The 17,637-nt window shown below is 38.4% G+C and overlaps 1 protein-coding gene across 9 annotated transcripts in view; it reads left to right on the top strand.

Annotated features, from left to right (window-relative positions):
- Positions 1-17,637, top strand: part of fam184ab (family with sequence similarity 184 member Ab) — a 179,289-nt gene that overhangs the window by 36,698 nt on the left and 124,954 nt on the right. For 6 of the 9 annotated variants that reach the window (XM_074614727.1, XM_074614725.1, XM_074614731.1 and 3 more), the window contains exon 2: positions 456-1,197. In XM_074614727.1, coding sequence (XP_074470828.1) covers positions 1,036-1,197 — 162 coding nt within the window. In that variant the 5' untranslated portion in view covers positions 456-1,035. Of the gene's footprint in view, positions 1-455; positions 1,198-17,637 lie in introns of those variants that run through there. The other 3 variants (XM_074614722.1, XM_074614729.1, XM_074614728.1) reach the window with 3 other exon arrangements.

Below are 17,637 nucleotides of genomic sequence, written 5' to 3'. Positions count from 1 at the left end.
ATGAATAGCAGACAAGATGAGTGACGGTTGGAAACAAAGCAGCATGTAAAATGATGGTATTCTGGAAATTATAAGGTTCAGTATAATTATATTGAATAATTTAAGTGATCTTTGTGCACAATTACTAATTATAGGTCAAAACAGCGCTAAAATTGGCTGAATTAAAAAAGGTAGAAGTGGTAAAACAAAGAGCCGTTTGTGATCAAATGCCAAATGATCTGGCTCACTAAAAAGAGCCGGAATTCCCATCACTACTGTACATAATGTAGGTAATCAGGTAGTCACCTCAAAACAACTATACTTACACAATTTTAGTTTCTTCAAATTTAAATTCAAATCACGGTATTATGCCAAACAACACCCACCCACCGCCTTGAACGTCACATCTCTCTTCCAACCACATTTTTGCTGTGTATCTCTCATGTACCACTCTCTTTATCTGTATTTTCCGACAGCACCTGAAGGCAGCGCTGCTCCCATCCTACGTGAATGCAGCATAAACTGTTGAGGTGATCCATGGCAACAGAGAGGAGCAGCAACCAACCGCCGGAGCCTGCTGCTGTCCTACTCACACTCCTTCTTCTCTCTCACACACCTTCAATCTCTACACACTCTCCGTCAAATGTAGCCGGAATGAACCGAGGAGGAATCACTCTTGACGGCTACCGTTGAGAACATTTTCGGCACATCAAGGTGACCGACCAGGGAGAGCCAGAAGACAGCGGCAGGTGACCGCAGACAGGACCCGCAGCTCGGACCGTTGACAACGGACACATTTTTTTTAAACCTAACGGACACATTTATTTTTTTGAATCTGGCAGCTAACGGTTCTGGTGCTTTAAATTCGGTGCACTAGTCCAACCTCCAAGCAAAAATGAAACCAATTTGTAACAGTTTGTGGGCTAAAAGGGCTTCATATATTTGATTTAATTCATCCCAGTCCACCTCCACCTGCTCCACCTCCCTTATAGCACCGTCCAGTTTATCATTACATCCATATATCTCTCTCTTTAAGCATCTGAAATCGTTGTGAAGATGGCGACTGGGTCGGGTTGGCAGCAGTATTACTGCCCTGCCGGTCAGGGGAAATTCAGTTCATCCACAGGAACCAGCATGTCCTTCCAGACCGGCATCACCATGGAATATACCCAAGACCTGCACCTGAAGATGAGCAAGAAAATAGCACAGCTAACAAAGGTAAGAGGCCTGCTCTTCATCATTTCTTCACTCTCTCCTTTGAGCTGTGTGTATCAACCAACCCTTGGGTTAAAGACCCTGCATACCTCCCTGTTCTTGCGCACCAAACTCCATTAGGAATTGTGCCTATTTAGTTATTAATCTGTTATTTATCATCATTCCTAACAGGTATAAGAAGATTTTTTATTTCTATCTACATTTCAATCATCTTGTAGTACATTCGGCGTTCATATAACACAAAAAAACACACATTTTCCATATAAAAACATATTACAATTGATGCACACTGCTCACTAACTATTGATTTAAAGTTTGATTTTTTAATTAAAACACATGCTATTTGGTGTTTTAATTGTACGTCGAATTAAAACTACTCTTTTTTTCTTAACAAGAGACTTTGAGGACAACACTGAAGTCTTATCCACTCACTAAAAGCCTAAAAATGTGAAAATGCACACGTCTTTTAGTGTGTAGTGCCTGATTGACAAAGGCTTTTTAAAGGAACCTAGCTGTCCACTCTGTGAATTCAGACCTTGCAGGGGCCATCACATAATGTTCTACTGTAGATATTTTAGGTTTTAAATGGATGTAAAATCATTTTTTTTTAAAAATGTATTTCTATTAATTTCTATTATATTTTATATATAATAGTTGTCACAGCACATGATGGATGAGATCTGACCAATTAACGCCAATTAGTGGGTAAAGGTCCAGCTAATTAAGCTAATTGAGTTCAGCTGATTGACTCAAACCTATACTGTACATAATGTAGGTAATGAGTTTGCATTTTGTGTTAGAGACCCTGTATACCTCCCATTCTTGTGCACCAAACTCCATTAGGAATTGTGCCTATTAAGTAATTAATCTCTTATTTATGAATGTTTATAACAAATATAACAAGATTTTTTATTTCTCCCTGAATTTAAATCATCTTGTTGTACTTTCGGCATTAATATAACACAAAAAACACTATTTATTTTTGATAAAAAATATTACAATTGATGCACACTGCTCACTAACTAATGATTTAAAGTTGGATTTTTAATTAAAACACATGCCATTTGGTGTTTTAATTGTACGCCGAATTAAAAAGCAGCTACTCTACTTTCTTAACAAGAGACTTTGAGCACAACACTGAAGTCTAAAAGCCTAAAAATGCAAATGCACACGTCTTTTAGTGTGCACACACAAGAATTTAAAGGTTGAGCTGAAGTGCCTGATTGACAAAAGCTTTTTAAATGGACCTAGCTGTCCACTCTGTGAATTCAGGCCTTGCAGGGGCCATCACAGAATCTACTACTGTATATATTTAAGGTTTTAAATGGATGTAAAAACCTTTTTTTAAATGTAGGTGTTCTTGAGTCAAGAGTCCTTAACTTAAAGATCAGCCCCTCGGAGACAATTTGGGGGTCAGGATTGCCTAAAGAATGTGAATAATAATGATAACGTAGAAATGTACTGTCAGCGTTTGTAGATATGTATGATATTTTTGTTGCTTTTGGTCGAGATAATGAATATTACTCTGTAGTGCAGTAATTAGTCTTGAAGATTTTAGTGCACCACTCAGATTTTAGCTGGGTTTTGGGAAATTTCAGACTTAAGACACATGATAAAAGCATGCATTGAAAGTCAAACAAGCAAAGAAGCCCTAAAAACAGTGGAGTTTGGTGACAAATTCCTGTTCTTACTCGAAAGAACAGGAACGCTTGTGAGGTTACGAGCTGCCTGAAGGCGAATCCAGTCTGTTGGGGATGCTGCATCCATCAATATCGGGTCATTAGCCACGACAATAATCAGATCAGTCATTAATCACGTGGAGCAGCACAGACTGTGCTGGCATTTTGTTTTACTTGCCCGTGTTAATGTTGTTCTGGGGGCCCTTATAAATAATTATGCAGCTAAATAAGGCACTTCCTCCAAACTTTGATCCTTCATGATGACAAGCAGTACTTGGAAACGAGGCACAGATTGAGAATAAGATTCACTGATTTGATTATCCTCTTGCTACCATACAATTCCCTTTTCTCCCTCCTTATTTGCTTATTTAGAATATTTTATTATATGCCTTGCAATTCCCCTGTTATGCCAGAGTGTATGTGTGTGTGTTGAATTTGAATATGTGTGCCTTTTGATGTACATTACTCTTACATATGTATTCATACAGCGTGTCCTGTAGTTCTATAGGAAAACATGTACTGTTCATATTGGATTCAGGAGCTCATTAACAGGAATTAGTTCAGTTAATTTTATTTGTTTTGGCCTCAGCTGACTAGGAATGTTATATTTCTACACCGACCGTACCTCTGGGCTTTCAAGGGCATTTCAAATGTTTTGTTTTTTTGCCCTGAGGAGCAGTGCTTTCATCTCCCACTTGCCAAAATGACAGGGTTCAAACTTCTAAAGCAACCCCTCCAACACATTCACCCAGGGTCAAAGCATGTTTGTGGCTCCAGTGTGTCATTATCATCAAGCTGCAGGTCTACCGGTGCCTCACACATGTTTTGCAGCTGGCTTGTTGGCGAGGCCTTCTCTTCGCTACTGAAGGCTTTGACACCTCAGCTTGGTTATATCCTCCAAGGATTTGCTACTGACACTAACATAAGATGTGTGCACTCAGTATTTCTCTTTGTTGCTGAGGAAGTGGAGGCTGAAGAGAAAAATCATAATTCAGCAGCCTTGGGGGCGAGGTGGTGTGCCAAGACGTATAGTGCAGTGTGGGCTCTTTAAAGTCACATTGAAATGAAAAAAAAAGAGACTTTTTCACCTTGTTGGCTAATTCTCCACATCATAACACCCTGTATACCTATTTAACTACAAACATCAAGGAAATGAAACACATATTTTCTTATTATCTTAGTTGTATTTTACCAGTAGGCACACTGTACACATTTCTACCAACAGATAGATTTTTTTAACGTCAAGCCCACATGCCTTGAGCCTCTTCCATTATTTAACCGACTATAATCGCGTATAAGCTTTCTCCTATTGATGTAGTGTTATTTCAAATAATGGAATTAACAGGTTTTTATTTGCAAGTAATTTTCTGATTGCTATGCTTCCAATTCTTATTCACAACTTCAGATATTTCAGAGGTTAGGATTGCAAAATAGAATAAAAACCTCTTTAACTTTACATAAGGAATCATAGTTGCGTCACGGTGGCTGAATTTAATTTATTTTGCAGAATCCAGTACAAACCCAGTAAGCATTGGTTTGATAAGACTGGGAATGTGAAGATGTCTACATCACCATTGGTTCAACAGCATTTAAATGACTTTCCCTCCATGATAACGTAGTTATGTTTTAGTCACGTTTTAACTTAGATATATATATGTATTTTGACCTGCTATTTACCAAAAAGGCACAGTACAATGCCAAACAACACCCAAAAAAGAAAGTTACCAAAAACATGCTTATTAGGAAAAATTATGCACAAAACATTTCGTCATCAGCTGTGATGTCCAATTAATTTCTTTCAGGTCATTTCTTTCAAGTATAGGCCAAGAATACAGTAGCTTTTGTAGAGCTGCAACGATTAATGGATTAGTTGTCAACTATTGAATTAATCGACAGCTATTTTGATAATCGATTAATTGGTTTGAGTGATTTAAAAAAAAAAAAAAAGCTTCTCTAATGTGAATATTTTCTAGTTTCTGTACTCCTCTATGACAGTAAACGGAATATCTTTGGGTTGTAGTCAAAACAAAGACATTTGAGGACGTCGTCTTGGGCTGTGGGAAACACCGATTTTTCTCCATTTTATGACATTTTATAGACCAAACAACTAATCCATTAATCAAGAAAATAATCAGCAGATTAATCAACAATGGAAATAATCGTCAGTTGCGGCCCTAAACTTTTGTAAACCTCTGCTTGTATGACAGTGTAAATTGTAAACTATTAACATTGAATGCATCATCATGCAGTGTTATAAAGCTGTGTAAAGAGTTGACATCTCAGTTCACCGCCAGTTTTGGGCACATTTTCTGTGTCTGTGCATGGGTTGGGCGATTGGATGAATACGTCACAGATTACTGAGCTGAAATCTTACACAGTATGTGATATAGTTGCCAGTGTTGTACATCAGATAAACCATTGAATAATCCCTTAAAGGGGAAATAAGAATTTCAAGCATAGTGATCACAAAATTCAGCTTTATTTGAAATGGAAATCCAATATTAAACCTAGTTCGTTACATCAGAATATTACCAGATAAAAGCCGAGACAGTATTCCAGCTAGTATTTATTTACCAACTAAAACAATAGTGAATGGTATATTCATCTGTGAAATCACATGATTCCCACACACTCCCACAGGCGTCACATCTGAGCCTCGTATCTCCCGTGCCTTGTCGTATTAAGCCACAACAAAGCGGGGGAATGGGCCGATAGCATGCGGGCCATCTGCTCCCGCTGACCGCTGATCTCCGAGGGGCCAGAGAGCTGCGTTCAGGAATAAACCGCAAACTCAAAACCTCTCTGAGCAGCTCTCCGACACGTTACAGGCCGAATGATTTCCACTTGCTGTGTCTGAGGATGACTCGAGAGTGATTGAGGCATCTGAATTTTTCATCTCATCATACTTTGACTGGCCTACTTTAATCCTGAGTGTCTTTTTGTGTTCTTACTTTGCATATTATGATCAAGATCATCTCTCTTTTTTTAGATTTGACACTTCTGAATTCCCTTCCTTGATATATTTTGAGGCATTTTGACTTCCTCTCTGAATCGTCTGATTTCTGATGATTATCTGCTCTTCAGTAATGCACCAATACAAACGTGCAGCGTGCAGCGGTGTTGTCAGCTCAGCTTTGACTCAAACATTGGCTTTACACACTCGTGCAGGGACTTGCATTGTCAGTAAATCAGTCATTGATTGCTCTTCTCCCGTGGCGTTGACTTTCACGATTTGTGACGCAAGACTTGTTTGCTGCCACTGTTATTTAAGACTTCTTGCAATCATTTTTAATCCCACAAAGCTGCTTTCCGGCCCTTTTGTGTAGTTGAGGCTCTGCAAGGATTTCGCTGTCATAATTTTTTTGGAAAGCCGTATTTCATAAGTTACACTCTCTGATGGTTTTGCCTTTTTATTGTAGTGCCTTTGTCAAAAAGGAGGCAATGTAGGGGGTTTTGCTGCTATGGCAACGTGTTTTATATAAATTATAATTCAAGGCATGAGAAGTGGGCCGAGGATTTTTTGTTTTTTAAAGGAGTGAGTCTGAATTTGTCCACGTTGAATCGGGACTGAAGTTTGTGGTTGTTAGAGGGAGCGCTGGGAAACGGAGCGGGCAGCATGTCATTTTGCATCGTCAGGAGAATGCCTTAAAACAAATGTATTACGTAGCCTAGGGTGTGTGTGATTGTGTGTGTGTTTTGTATCAGCAATGCCTGACTGACTTTAGTGTCAAAGTGAGTCAGAAATAGACCTCTGAGCTCTCCATGTATTTCTGGATGAAGGGATTGAAAAAGACAGAGATAGTGAAATACTGTAGTGTGTTTACAGTGTTTGCAAGTCATATTCTGTTGCAGCACCACAACATCATATGTAAACAACTCAACAAAGCATTCAAATGTTAACGAATAAATCTGAAAAACCTTCTTTTTTAACCACGACATCATCTGCTAATATTTTCCTGCCTGCTCTTCAAGTATTTTTCTGTATTTCTGTCAATTCTTTACGATATTGTGCAGCAGACGCTGGGGAATCAGCTATATCAATATGTGGGCGTACAGATGCAGCACACCACAGATATTGGCTTTTTTTTATTGAAGATTATAGATATAAAAATAGGCTTGTAAACTAGTGGGATCCAGTAAAACATGATTCATGATGATTCTACTTAAGTATGCATGAGTATGAGTCAGCTACTGTACTGTAAAACATACAGACTGATCCAAACTAAGACAATGAGAGGACTCACGGGGTGTTATCCTCTTATAATGGATGAATTAATATTCGGTTTATCAATCAGCATTGCTCCTTTAGTTCAGAGTCATTTGTTACCTCCGCCAAGGAGGTTACGTTTTTGGTTTGGTTCGTTTGTTTGACAGCAGGATTACGGAGAAGCTACTGAGCTGATTTTTATGAAACTTGGTGGCAGGTCAAAGGTGTAGCATGGGCCAAGGAAGAACCCATTACATTTTGGAGCGGTTTGGCCTTGGCAGAGGTCTGCACTCTCCAAGTGCCCTCTCTAGTTATTCATGTTTTTCTTCATGCATCCATCATCCCAAAACTGTCAAGTGTTGCTCCTCTCTGCCCGTGCTTCTTACCAAAGACCTAACAAATCAACACAAACTGCTAAAGCAGAGAAGTTGTCTTATTCTGCAATATAATAGAAGTAGGGCTGCCAAAGTTAATGCGATAATAACGGGTTCACGCAAATTCGTTTTAACGGCACTAATTTCTTTGACACATTAACGCAAGTTGTGATTTTTAGGTTGTAACGGGCTCAGTTTTTGATAAGAGTATTAAATACTTGACAGATCTCAGTTTAAGGTACATTTTGAAAAGATAAAAAATGGGCGATTAATTTGCGATTAATCGTGATCAAATATTTTAATCGATTGACAGCCCCAAATTGAAGTTATTCTAACGGATAAACACTTGGAAAATAATAATAGTCCTGTTTTATATAGGTTATAATTGGAGAAATAGGATTTTTATGACCAGAAATGTGAGTGTGTCTACACCAGTCCTGTTCATTGAGTGACTGTAAATAATACTGCTGAAAAAACACACACAAATACGCTGTCATTGCTCGGCAGCGACACTTAAGCCAAGATGCACGTGCGTTGTGTGTGTGTGTGTGTGTGTGTGTGTGTGTGTTGTGTGTTGATGCCATAATCCAGGGGTGGTGGTGCAGTGAACTGTGAAGCTTGGGCAGGGTTAGAGAGCAGATGGTGTGAGCAACATGACTCCAGACTTGGGAATAGAGTAGGGCTCATTCAGTGGGGATTTTTAAAGGCTCATACTGCTAATTCAAAACCAAAGCTATAGATGTTTTCATTTTGAAAACCTTCATTAAAATATGTTTTCAAATTTAAGATACAGAATTTTCCTGCCAAAAGTATCAAACAAATTAATCATTAGAATATTCAAATTATGTGATATGAACTGTACTCATGGCAGAGTGGAAAATACCTACTACTACAATTGTTACTGCCGTGCCTTTACCCATTACTGCTACTATCACCTCTCCATCTGCCACTGTTGTTACAGGGATCCTGGGTTTTTAAAATCTTAATAATATCCTTTTAATTAAACAGAAATGTCAAGCGAACTCCCCTGACACAGATTAGAAGCAGTTACTATAAATTGGCTGTTGAGATGTTACTTCCTGTGTAAAGAAAATGACTGATTTTGTTGTCCTACAGAGAATTTTAGACCTAGCATGTACTGTGTGTGAGTGTGTGCGTGGTGTAAACGGTGCAGGCGACAAAACCTGCTGAGTGACATCTCATTATAAGCTGTTATTTATCACTGAAAACAAGAAGTGCGAGGAGGAGTGATGTCCCCATTTTAGGACCTGAGAGTCTTTTCTGGAGTCGACAAGCTGGACAGATTGGCCCTCACAGCGGCTGAAAGTACCGGGCCATGAATTTCAACTTTGTAATCTCTAAATATAAATTTAGCAGAATGAAAACACAGGAGATTGGTGTGTGTGTGTGTGTGTGTGTGCATGGCAGCCTGCTGCTGCTGCTGCTGCTGCTGTGAGGAGTACAGCTTATTAACCTCTGCAGGATGCTCCACCGCTGATTGTCACAATTCACTGTCAGATTTCATTAAGATACGCCCACACACTCTCACACACACTTACACTGAAACACACAGACAGGGAGAAAGATAGGGGGAGAGAGAGGTGCATATTGTCCTCAAGCTCTACCCTGTACAAATAAAACACTGCCGACATGCCTGTTGACTTACACACGCATGCTTGAACACACACGCACGCACACAGTGGCTCATGGATTCGCGAGGTGTGTATGGAGGATGATTTGATGAGTCATTCTTAATGTTTGACCTTGAATGTCTCCTCAGCCTTCGGACAGCCAGAAGCTACTACTCTTCTGAGTCGGCTGACGCAGCCAACCGCGTTGCAGCAACAGGCGAGGCATAGAGCAACGCCAATGTACGATTGGTTGTTATATACGGCTGATTTATCAGACAAATATGCTGTTGTCTTTGTGGGAAGTCTCCTGAGAGCCGGTCAGTGTCTTCCACCTCCGGTATGATGGAGGTTTTGTCTGTAAAAGCAGCCAGTGTGTTTTTATTATTACTGTTATGAGCTGTCTGACCTGAGAGCTCATTCCAGCGTGGTGTGGTGGGATTGCACTCGACAGACTGTAAAAGCCGCAATGAAACCTGCCTCGCTGATTCACTGAATGACGACTGATAATGTGAGGGTTGGGAATTTTTAGGGCATCACATTACATTTATTGTTTCACAATATATGGATTACTAATGGCTTTAGTCCAAAGTTATTAAAGGAAAATCCATGATTAAAAACACCTAAAAAGTATGAGAACCTTTGACATAGCTATATAACTCTTAAGAATAAGTCTCCCTTCTCTGTTACTGGGCTGCAGTTGGGTGTAGCTAAGTAAGGACATAAATAATAAATCTCTGCTCAGTCATATTTGGGAGAGATACGATTGATGTGCCTATCTCACCAATCGTCTCCCCCCATGGGAAAACAGTGCACTGATAACAGTGTAACAAAGCTAATGCTAACCGTTTCATGTAAGTGGATGGAAGATGCTAAAATACTTCGTTTTTAAAGCTTGATTTATAATTACCGCATCCGCGAGGGCCACGAGCATCCGCACGGCCAAATTGACGTCACACCATCAGACACGTCAATTCAGACATCAAACTGTCAAATACAGTATATTGTTGGTTTGTGACTCAACAACCTTGAACTTAATATTGAATAAATAATAAGTAACTACATTAAATCAAACATATTAGTGTTGAAAAGACTTCCCTGTTAACAGTCCCTCTGGTAATTGGAGTGAAATAGAAGGTCTGTATAGGATCAGACACACGGGAAGAGACAAGAAGCTGATCTTATCATTTTTTTCCCTCTAAAAGGAGCCCTCAGGTGTTTTACACCTGTCTGCTCCTCTTTCTCAACTTCCTTTGTAACATCCTGGCTCTCTGTGTTCATGGCTGTCCGGCAGAGGAGGAGGAATCTGTCTTAGCCCAGTGAGGTTTTAGCTTGAGGAACAAAAGAAGACTAGCACTAAGAACAAGATTTTTTCCCTCACTTATATGAGCCTGTAATGGACCAGCAGTGTGTAACACATCGTCGCTTTGCCACAAATCGCCTGCAACAAGCCTCGCTCTGCACAGGATTGTTTAACGGTGAGGGCTTTCAGGTGATGCAACAGTCTGGTGGCCATATTGAATGGCAGCAGCTTGTGGGCAACAGCAGCTGTGCAGAGTTGTGTTTGTAGATGTACAACATATCCACGTCATTAGAGTTGGAACAGAAACAGCAGAGTGTTGGGCCATTTCTGCTTTCTGCATGAGTGCTGTTTTTGAACGAGAAAAAATCATTTCATTACCAATCCGTGCAACTGATTTGGGGCTGAAATGATGTTGGTGCAGTGTGTTAAGTAGTGTAACAATGGTATCTGATTAGCTATGAATATCCATTCTGTTACCACCAGATTTCTAGAAAGAAATCTAAAATGTCTAGAACTGATTTTAGAGTCCTCTTCTTTCATTTAACCCATTTGTGCCCACAATTTTATATATATTTCGTTATATTTTAGGTAAACAGTAGTCCTATGTGCCCAAAAACTATATAGCATGATAAGAAAATGTCTGTATCTCAGAAACTATGAGGAGCACAATCTAGTATTTGGTATCTATGCACTCATAACAAGTTGAATATCAAAGATATTCATGCATATGCAGTGTAAAAATTATATGGAAGACATTAAATAAACACAATGTTAGCATTTTTCCTTATTTTAAAATGTAGATCTAAAAAGTTTAAAGTTGTACTGTTGGATATGTGCTCAAAGTCTGTCCATACCAGATTTCAAGACTTTAGACCAATCAGAACAAATGTTGTGGCATTTTTCCTTATCATACTAAATATAGTCTTCAAGTACAAATGTGTTAATAAGCTTGTGATGCATTTTTCATTATTTGCTCATATCTTGCTGCCATATGTCTGATATATCTGCAAAACCATTTAATATATTCCATTCCCTAACTCTTACAGATTCAAGAGCCACTTCTAAGCCATATTATTCACTCATTCACTTTATGAGATAAGACACTGTTGTAGCTTAAAACCCCTGCATTCTGAAATGAACAAAATCAGGAGAATAAAAGAAAAAATAACATTAACCTATATAAAAAAACAGCTTTAACTTTGAAAAAGGAAAGAAGCAGCATCAATTTGCACGTGGGTGCATGAAGTCGGCTGAAAAATCCATATACAATCCATCATTAATGACAACTGTGGGCCAGGTTTCTCCTCTCCTCTGCCATTTTATACTATAACCAAGTAATCAAACCTCTACCTTCCAATATTCCTGTTTATTTCAGGCGAGGAAATAAACACATACATCAGAAAGTATGGTCTTCATACATGTGATTTTTTTTTTGCATAAAATGGTGCCATATTGATTTATAAACACTCTACAGTTTATACAGGTATTCACTATCAATACCTTAAATGGGTAAATATCTGAATCAGCCGATTTTGACTGAATGCCACTGCAAAGTCTAGACCTCCCGACTTGACACCAGCCCACACATTTAACTATAAAAGGGAGCTTTTTGGCAGACATTGTCAGCGGCGCACATCAGGATTTTGGAGGCTAAAGTCTGCTTCGACTTTCTCTTCTTTTCTTGGCAGCAGTGTGAGTCTACATGGCCACCAGGGAGCTGTCTACTCACTGGTTCTAATTCTCTTTCCTGATGGGAGAGACAGACAAAGAGCACCTAGCACAAGCAGTTAACCCTCTTTTTATCAATATCAAGAGTATCATTCAGATGGGTTTATAAGACTCAGAGGAACAACTTTAGCTACAGGCAGCGGCTTCTACATCAGGCATCTGCTGAGCAAGGTTGAACGCTGTCATTACATTTTACTCGGCAGAGTCAACTCAGCAGGGTTTACTGAATTAATTTACTACGTCAACTGTTAACAAATGTTTAACAGTTGACCTTTCAAATATATTAAATTCTAAGATGATGAATTGTATAGCTTATTTACTGGAATTACTTAGGTTGCAAAAACGGTTATATACTGTGTATTTGACAGTGTAGCCTTCACTACACTCTTCCATACTTCCAAGAATGAACAAAACAGTGGATAGACAGAATGATAGATGAATGACACAGCATGTGCATCACAGTGCTGCTATTAACAATAAATGGTTCAATGCAATCAAAGTTTTTGTTGTTGTTTTGGTATACAAGGCTCCCGAATAACTTTTTTCAACACCATCATTTCAACCGCCCCAAAGTCAGCGTAAACCGTCAAATTTTTAAAAATTTTTATTCTTTTACTTTGTTATTGTCATCTATAGTGGTTATTTGCATGGAAACCCGCAATTCAAATGATTTGGAAAAAAACAATTTGAATTATTTACATATCTGTTTTGATTAAACAAATTCTTGGCATTAGTTGTATTATAAGCTGCTCAGATCTAGTATAAGGAAGATAAACAGGTCATAATTCCCTCTCTAATGTATTTTATATTGTTTTAAAAACGTCTCCTTCGAACAACTGGATTTATTCAAGTTTCTCGCCAAAAACTAGATTTTACAAGATACATTTGAACACATCACAACAACGTTATAATTTACTTTTCACCCAATACTCATTTTTACTGACTATAGCTTGATAGAACACATCATAATATAACTCAGTGCAACCTCAGTTGACGTTAGCTGTTACTGTAGCTCCGTTATTTAGCCAAGCAGGACTGTGCTACCATTCACAGTTCACCCTCTGACACACAGACCAGAGACTGGCAGCAATATAACGGGACCCTACCCATTCATAATATAATTTGGACCCATTTACTTTGCACTGCTAAGTAGTCTAATTACATTTTGGATACAGCACTGCGTCACTGACCATGACATGTTGTAGGGAGAAAGTTGGGTGAAATGCAAAGAAAGGTATCGTCTGCATATTGTGATACTTATTTAGAGAATACTGTGATGCATTGCAACAATTTCATCATATTCAAATCAAACTATAATTCTGATTATACAATAACCAAATGGGTTGATGCTGACTACTTTGCCTTTCTTTCAGTTCTTACTAGCCCTTTCTTTTAGTTTTTTTTTCTTTTTACCACAGATCATGCCCATCTTGGCTCTTTCTAGAATTGGCAGGCCTGTTTACTCCTCGCTCCTTCACGTCCTCTCACCATATCTCTGTTTATCTGCCTGTCCTTCCCTCTAGCTAAAGGACATCCAAACAACAGAGGGGCTCGCTACGATTTCACCCAGCCCTTGGTCTGTCTGTCCATTAAGATAAGATGAAACTGATCCCTAAGGGTATATTTGGGCCATTATAACAGCAAACAGTGACAGGACAAAACAAGGAAAGAAATATAAATAGTTATAACTGGACACTTCAATTATATAATATTGTAAAAGACATTTTGTGCAAATTGAATATATTCTGCTGAGACATTTTAATATGTTGAGACTGTGGAAGTGAGAAGTGAAAAACAGGAATAGAAGAGTCATACCCTCCCCATTTTATCTCCCGTTACCATAGAGACACAATATTTTCGGCAATTCATCAGTCAGCTGTTTGTGTGAAATATATTTTGAGATAGCAAAGAAAACATTTCCATCCATATTATTTAACAAAATCAGCATGTCAGGCTGTACTATGGGAAATCCCTGACCCTGAATTGACTCCCATTAGAGGGATGATAGTAGAAGGGGAGGAAACTCTGATAGGACCTGCAACTTCAAAAGGGGTTGTTATAACTCACTAGGGTATTGCATACCATTACCCTAAATATCTATTTATCCGTACAGCCCTCTGACCTGTCTTTACCCCGAGTGGCTGACTGCTTGACAACCCCATGACTCAGCATTCCTCCTTTTTAAACCAATGGGTTCTCTGAGTGCTGGTTAATGTCCAATCAATAAGGCTCATTCTCCACAAATGCCTACCTTGCTTTCTCTGTGCTTTGTTGTGCCTTACAGTTAAGTTAGATGATCCTTTTTAATTCATTTTTGTTCCTTGTCCCTTTTATTTTTTTCTCTTGTTTATAGAGCATGTTGCAGCATTAGAGGATAGGTGTATAGTAAAGCATACAACCTAAATGTTAGTCATTATTTTGAGTAGCTGCAATGCCAATAGAGCTACAAAATGAATATGCTTGCCCAGAGCTTTTAAAAAACATGCTTCCAACTTTGAGGTTTGAGTCCATTTATCTATAATTGAGCAGCCTCGGGCACTAATTTCATGTTAAAACCCGCCCGTCTTATCAGCCTAATCAAATAGTAGGGCTGCAACAAAGGAGAGCACCCCAGCATCAGTAACCAGGGAGCTGTAGATTCACCCTATTTGTCCAAATTAAATTACGGTGTTGATATGGGCACCTCGCCGCCCGCAGGAGCTGACAAACCAAAATCTGAATCGCACACGGTAGAAAATTGTGCTGCCTCACTGCTCTCTGTGTTTTTCAAATCACTTGAACAACATACACTTCTGCCTACAGCCCAATCAGCCATGCAGCTGCAGCCAGCTGTGCCATCCGTTGATTATTCTGATGTCAAGTGATGCCAGAGGAACTACAACTAAGTTTTGTTTTCGTCTCTCTGCCTCTGCATGACGGAGTGCTTTAAAAACAGTTGTATTTGTGCAGAGGACATCAAGGATTACTGAAAAAAGTCATGACATCATGAGGAGACGTTACTAAAGATGCAAAGACTCATGCTGACCGGATAGCAGCGCTGCTAGCTGGGATGACAAAGACACCAGGAACCAATTATGACCGGTAGTATGTGAGCTGTCGTTTCTAACCAACACAAACAGAAAACTGAGTCACTAGGTGAAAGTTTAATAATTAACTGTTATGTCATAGTTTTAGTTTTCTTGATTTGAAAAGAGGCTGTTTGTTGAATTTGCTAATTTATAGAATTTAGAATAAATCAGGTCATAATATTTAATGGAATTGTAGAGCTCTGTTGAAGTCTTATATTCAAGCTTTTGGTTTATCAAGTATTTGTAGATCATTTTATCCCATTTAAAAAAATTTTCGACTACATAACATGCTTTGGAAAGTGTAAGATTGCCTCAGGTAAATTGTTTTATTAATAATAATAATGATAATAATAATGATAATAATAATAATAATAATTCAAAATTGCATAATACTTTATAATAACCATCATTTATAAATGGTAAATTGATAGTTGATGCTATTTAAACTAATATAAATTAAACTTAATAGTTATTTTACTGTTAATAAACACAATGATAATTAATAATGTTTACTAATTATTAGTAATGCTATAATTATGTTATTTTAACATTTTATTGCCCACATTATACCATTTTATATACTATATAAGTATGTTTATGATTAAGATATTATTTGTAAATCTTAAAGAAATTGTTTGTAAAACATCTATAAACATTGCATAGATATTTGTAACACTTTGTTAATGGTTAATAACTGGTTTGTAAACCATCTATAAACATTATTTGGATGGCTATTATGAAGTTACAATTGATGATTAGGTTTTATTAACTATCAATTTACAATTTCTAAATGATAGTAATTATAAAGTGTTACCGAACATGCAGATTATACTATTAACCCCTCCAATATCATAGGATTTAGTTTCTATAGTGCATCCAAAACTAATTTATTGTAGTTGTCCCAACTTCATGGCTAATATAGATGAATAACTTCCATGATGCTACCACTAACTTTGTGCTGAGTTTGGAGGATAGCATACAAAGTTTGTATTTTAGAAATGAAAGTGCAGCAGTGTTCTGCTTGTAGTAATCAGAAACTGATCCTGGGAAATGAAAGATAAACACCTTCACACAGCTCCCAGACTCAATGAATGAATTTAATGAATGTTCAATAATGTTAAATCCAAAAGCAAACTATCTGCGTCACACAGCTTTAGCTGAGTATAGCTTTTTAATTTTTCCTCCCATGCTGAAATCGTTGCTGGGAGTGGTTATTATACAGTACGCTCACGGCAGCTTCAAACTGAAAGTTAAATTTAATTACAAGCAGGCATCACAGCGGCTCTTGTTCTTTGCAAAAGTCAGTCAATCAGCGCTTAGTTAGGATGTAAAGAATGAATACGGCAGTTTGATAAAGTATTACACACATCTTGGTTATTCAGTGGTGTGAAGAGTTGGACAGAGCAGAGTAGAAGAAGAAGAAGTTGAAAGCAGCTGAAAAAACTTGCTATTTCACCCAGAAGGAAGTAACTTTGCAAGACTGTAAATTGATTAAAATATTTAATCTGGATTAATTGCACGACTGGGGAGACTCGTGGGTACCCATAGAACCCATTTTCATTCACATATCTTGAGGTCAGAGGTCAAGGGACCCCTTTGAAAATGGACATGCCAGTTTTTCCTCACCAAAATGTAACGCAAGTTTGGAGCGCTATTTAGCCTCCTTCACGACAAGCTAGTATGACATGGTTGGTACCAATGGATTCCTTAGGTTTTCTAGTTTAATATAATACTGGTATCTTCACTCTATAAAAAAACGCTTTAAAACTGAGCCCGCTATAACCTCCAGAAGATCGATTGCATTAATGTGTTAAAGAAATTAGTCGAATTAAACCAAATCTTGACAGCCCTAATCAAAACAGAAACAGTGAGCTGGGTGGAAATGAAGTTATTTTTGCTGTCCAGACTTGATAAAAGCAGTCTGAATCCAACATGGATTTGCCAAAATTCCGATTTGGGCTGCCAGTCTGAGCACAAGCCTGTGCCACTGTGTGACTCTTAATACTGCTAGCTTTTTCAGTCAACATAATATGTGGATTCGCAGCTCATTACCACTTCAGCAGAATGTTCGACCAGCTCCCGTCAACAGCACAGCTCTGCTTTCCTCCCGCTCTCACTTGCTTTTTTATCTGTGTAGTTGTTTGTATGACAGCTCTGCAGGTGAGCTATGACATCCTGCCCTTGTCTTTTTTATCACCCCATTAAACAGATGTGCACACACATACGCGCACAGCATCTCGGCCTTAATGCTGCTGCCAAGTGATGTTTTTTTTTTTATTTGTGCGTCTTTGCCTTTGATGGAGCGATTACGAGCACACACGCAAAGTGGACCAGTTTTCTCTCAGGCTTGACGTTTTCATGCACTGTTTAAACAGGGTTCAATCATTCCCATTGCGTCTAAAATACAACAAATGACGAGATCACACAGACGCACACGCCCGCCCACGCACGAGAAA

Source organism: Sebastes fasciatus, chromosome 18 (assembly GCF_043250625.1).
Source record: "Sebastes fasciatus isolate fSebFas1 chromosome 18, fSebFas1.pri, whole genome shotgun sequence".
NCBI lineage: Eukaryota > Metazoa > Chordata > Actinopteri > Perciformes > Sebastidae > Sebastes > Sebastes fasciatus.
This window is presented reverse-complemented; position numbering and strand designations above follow the sequence as displayed.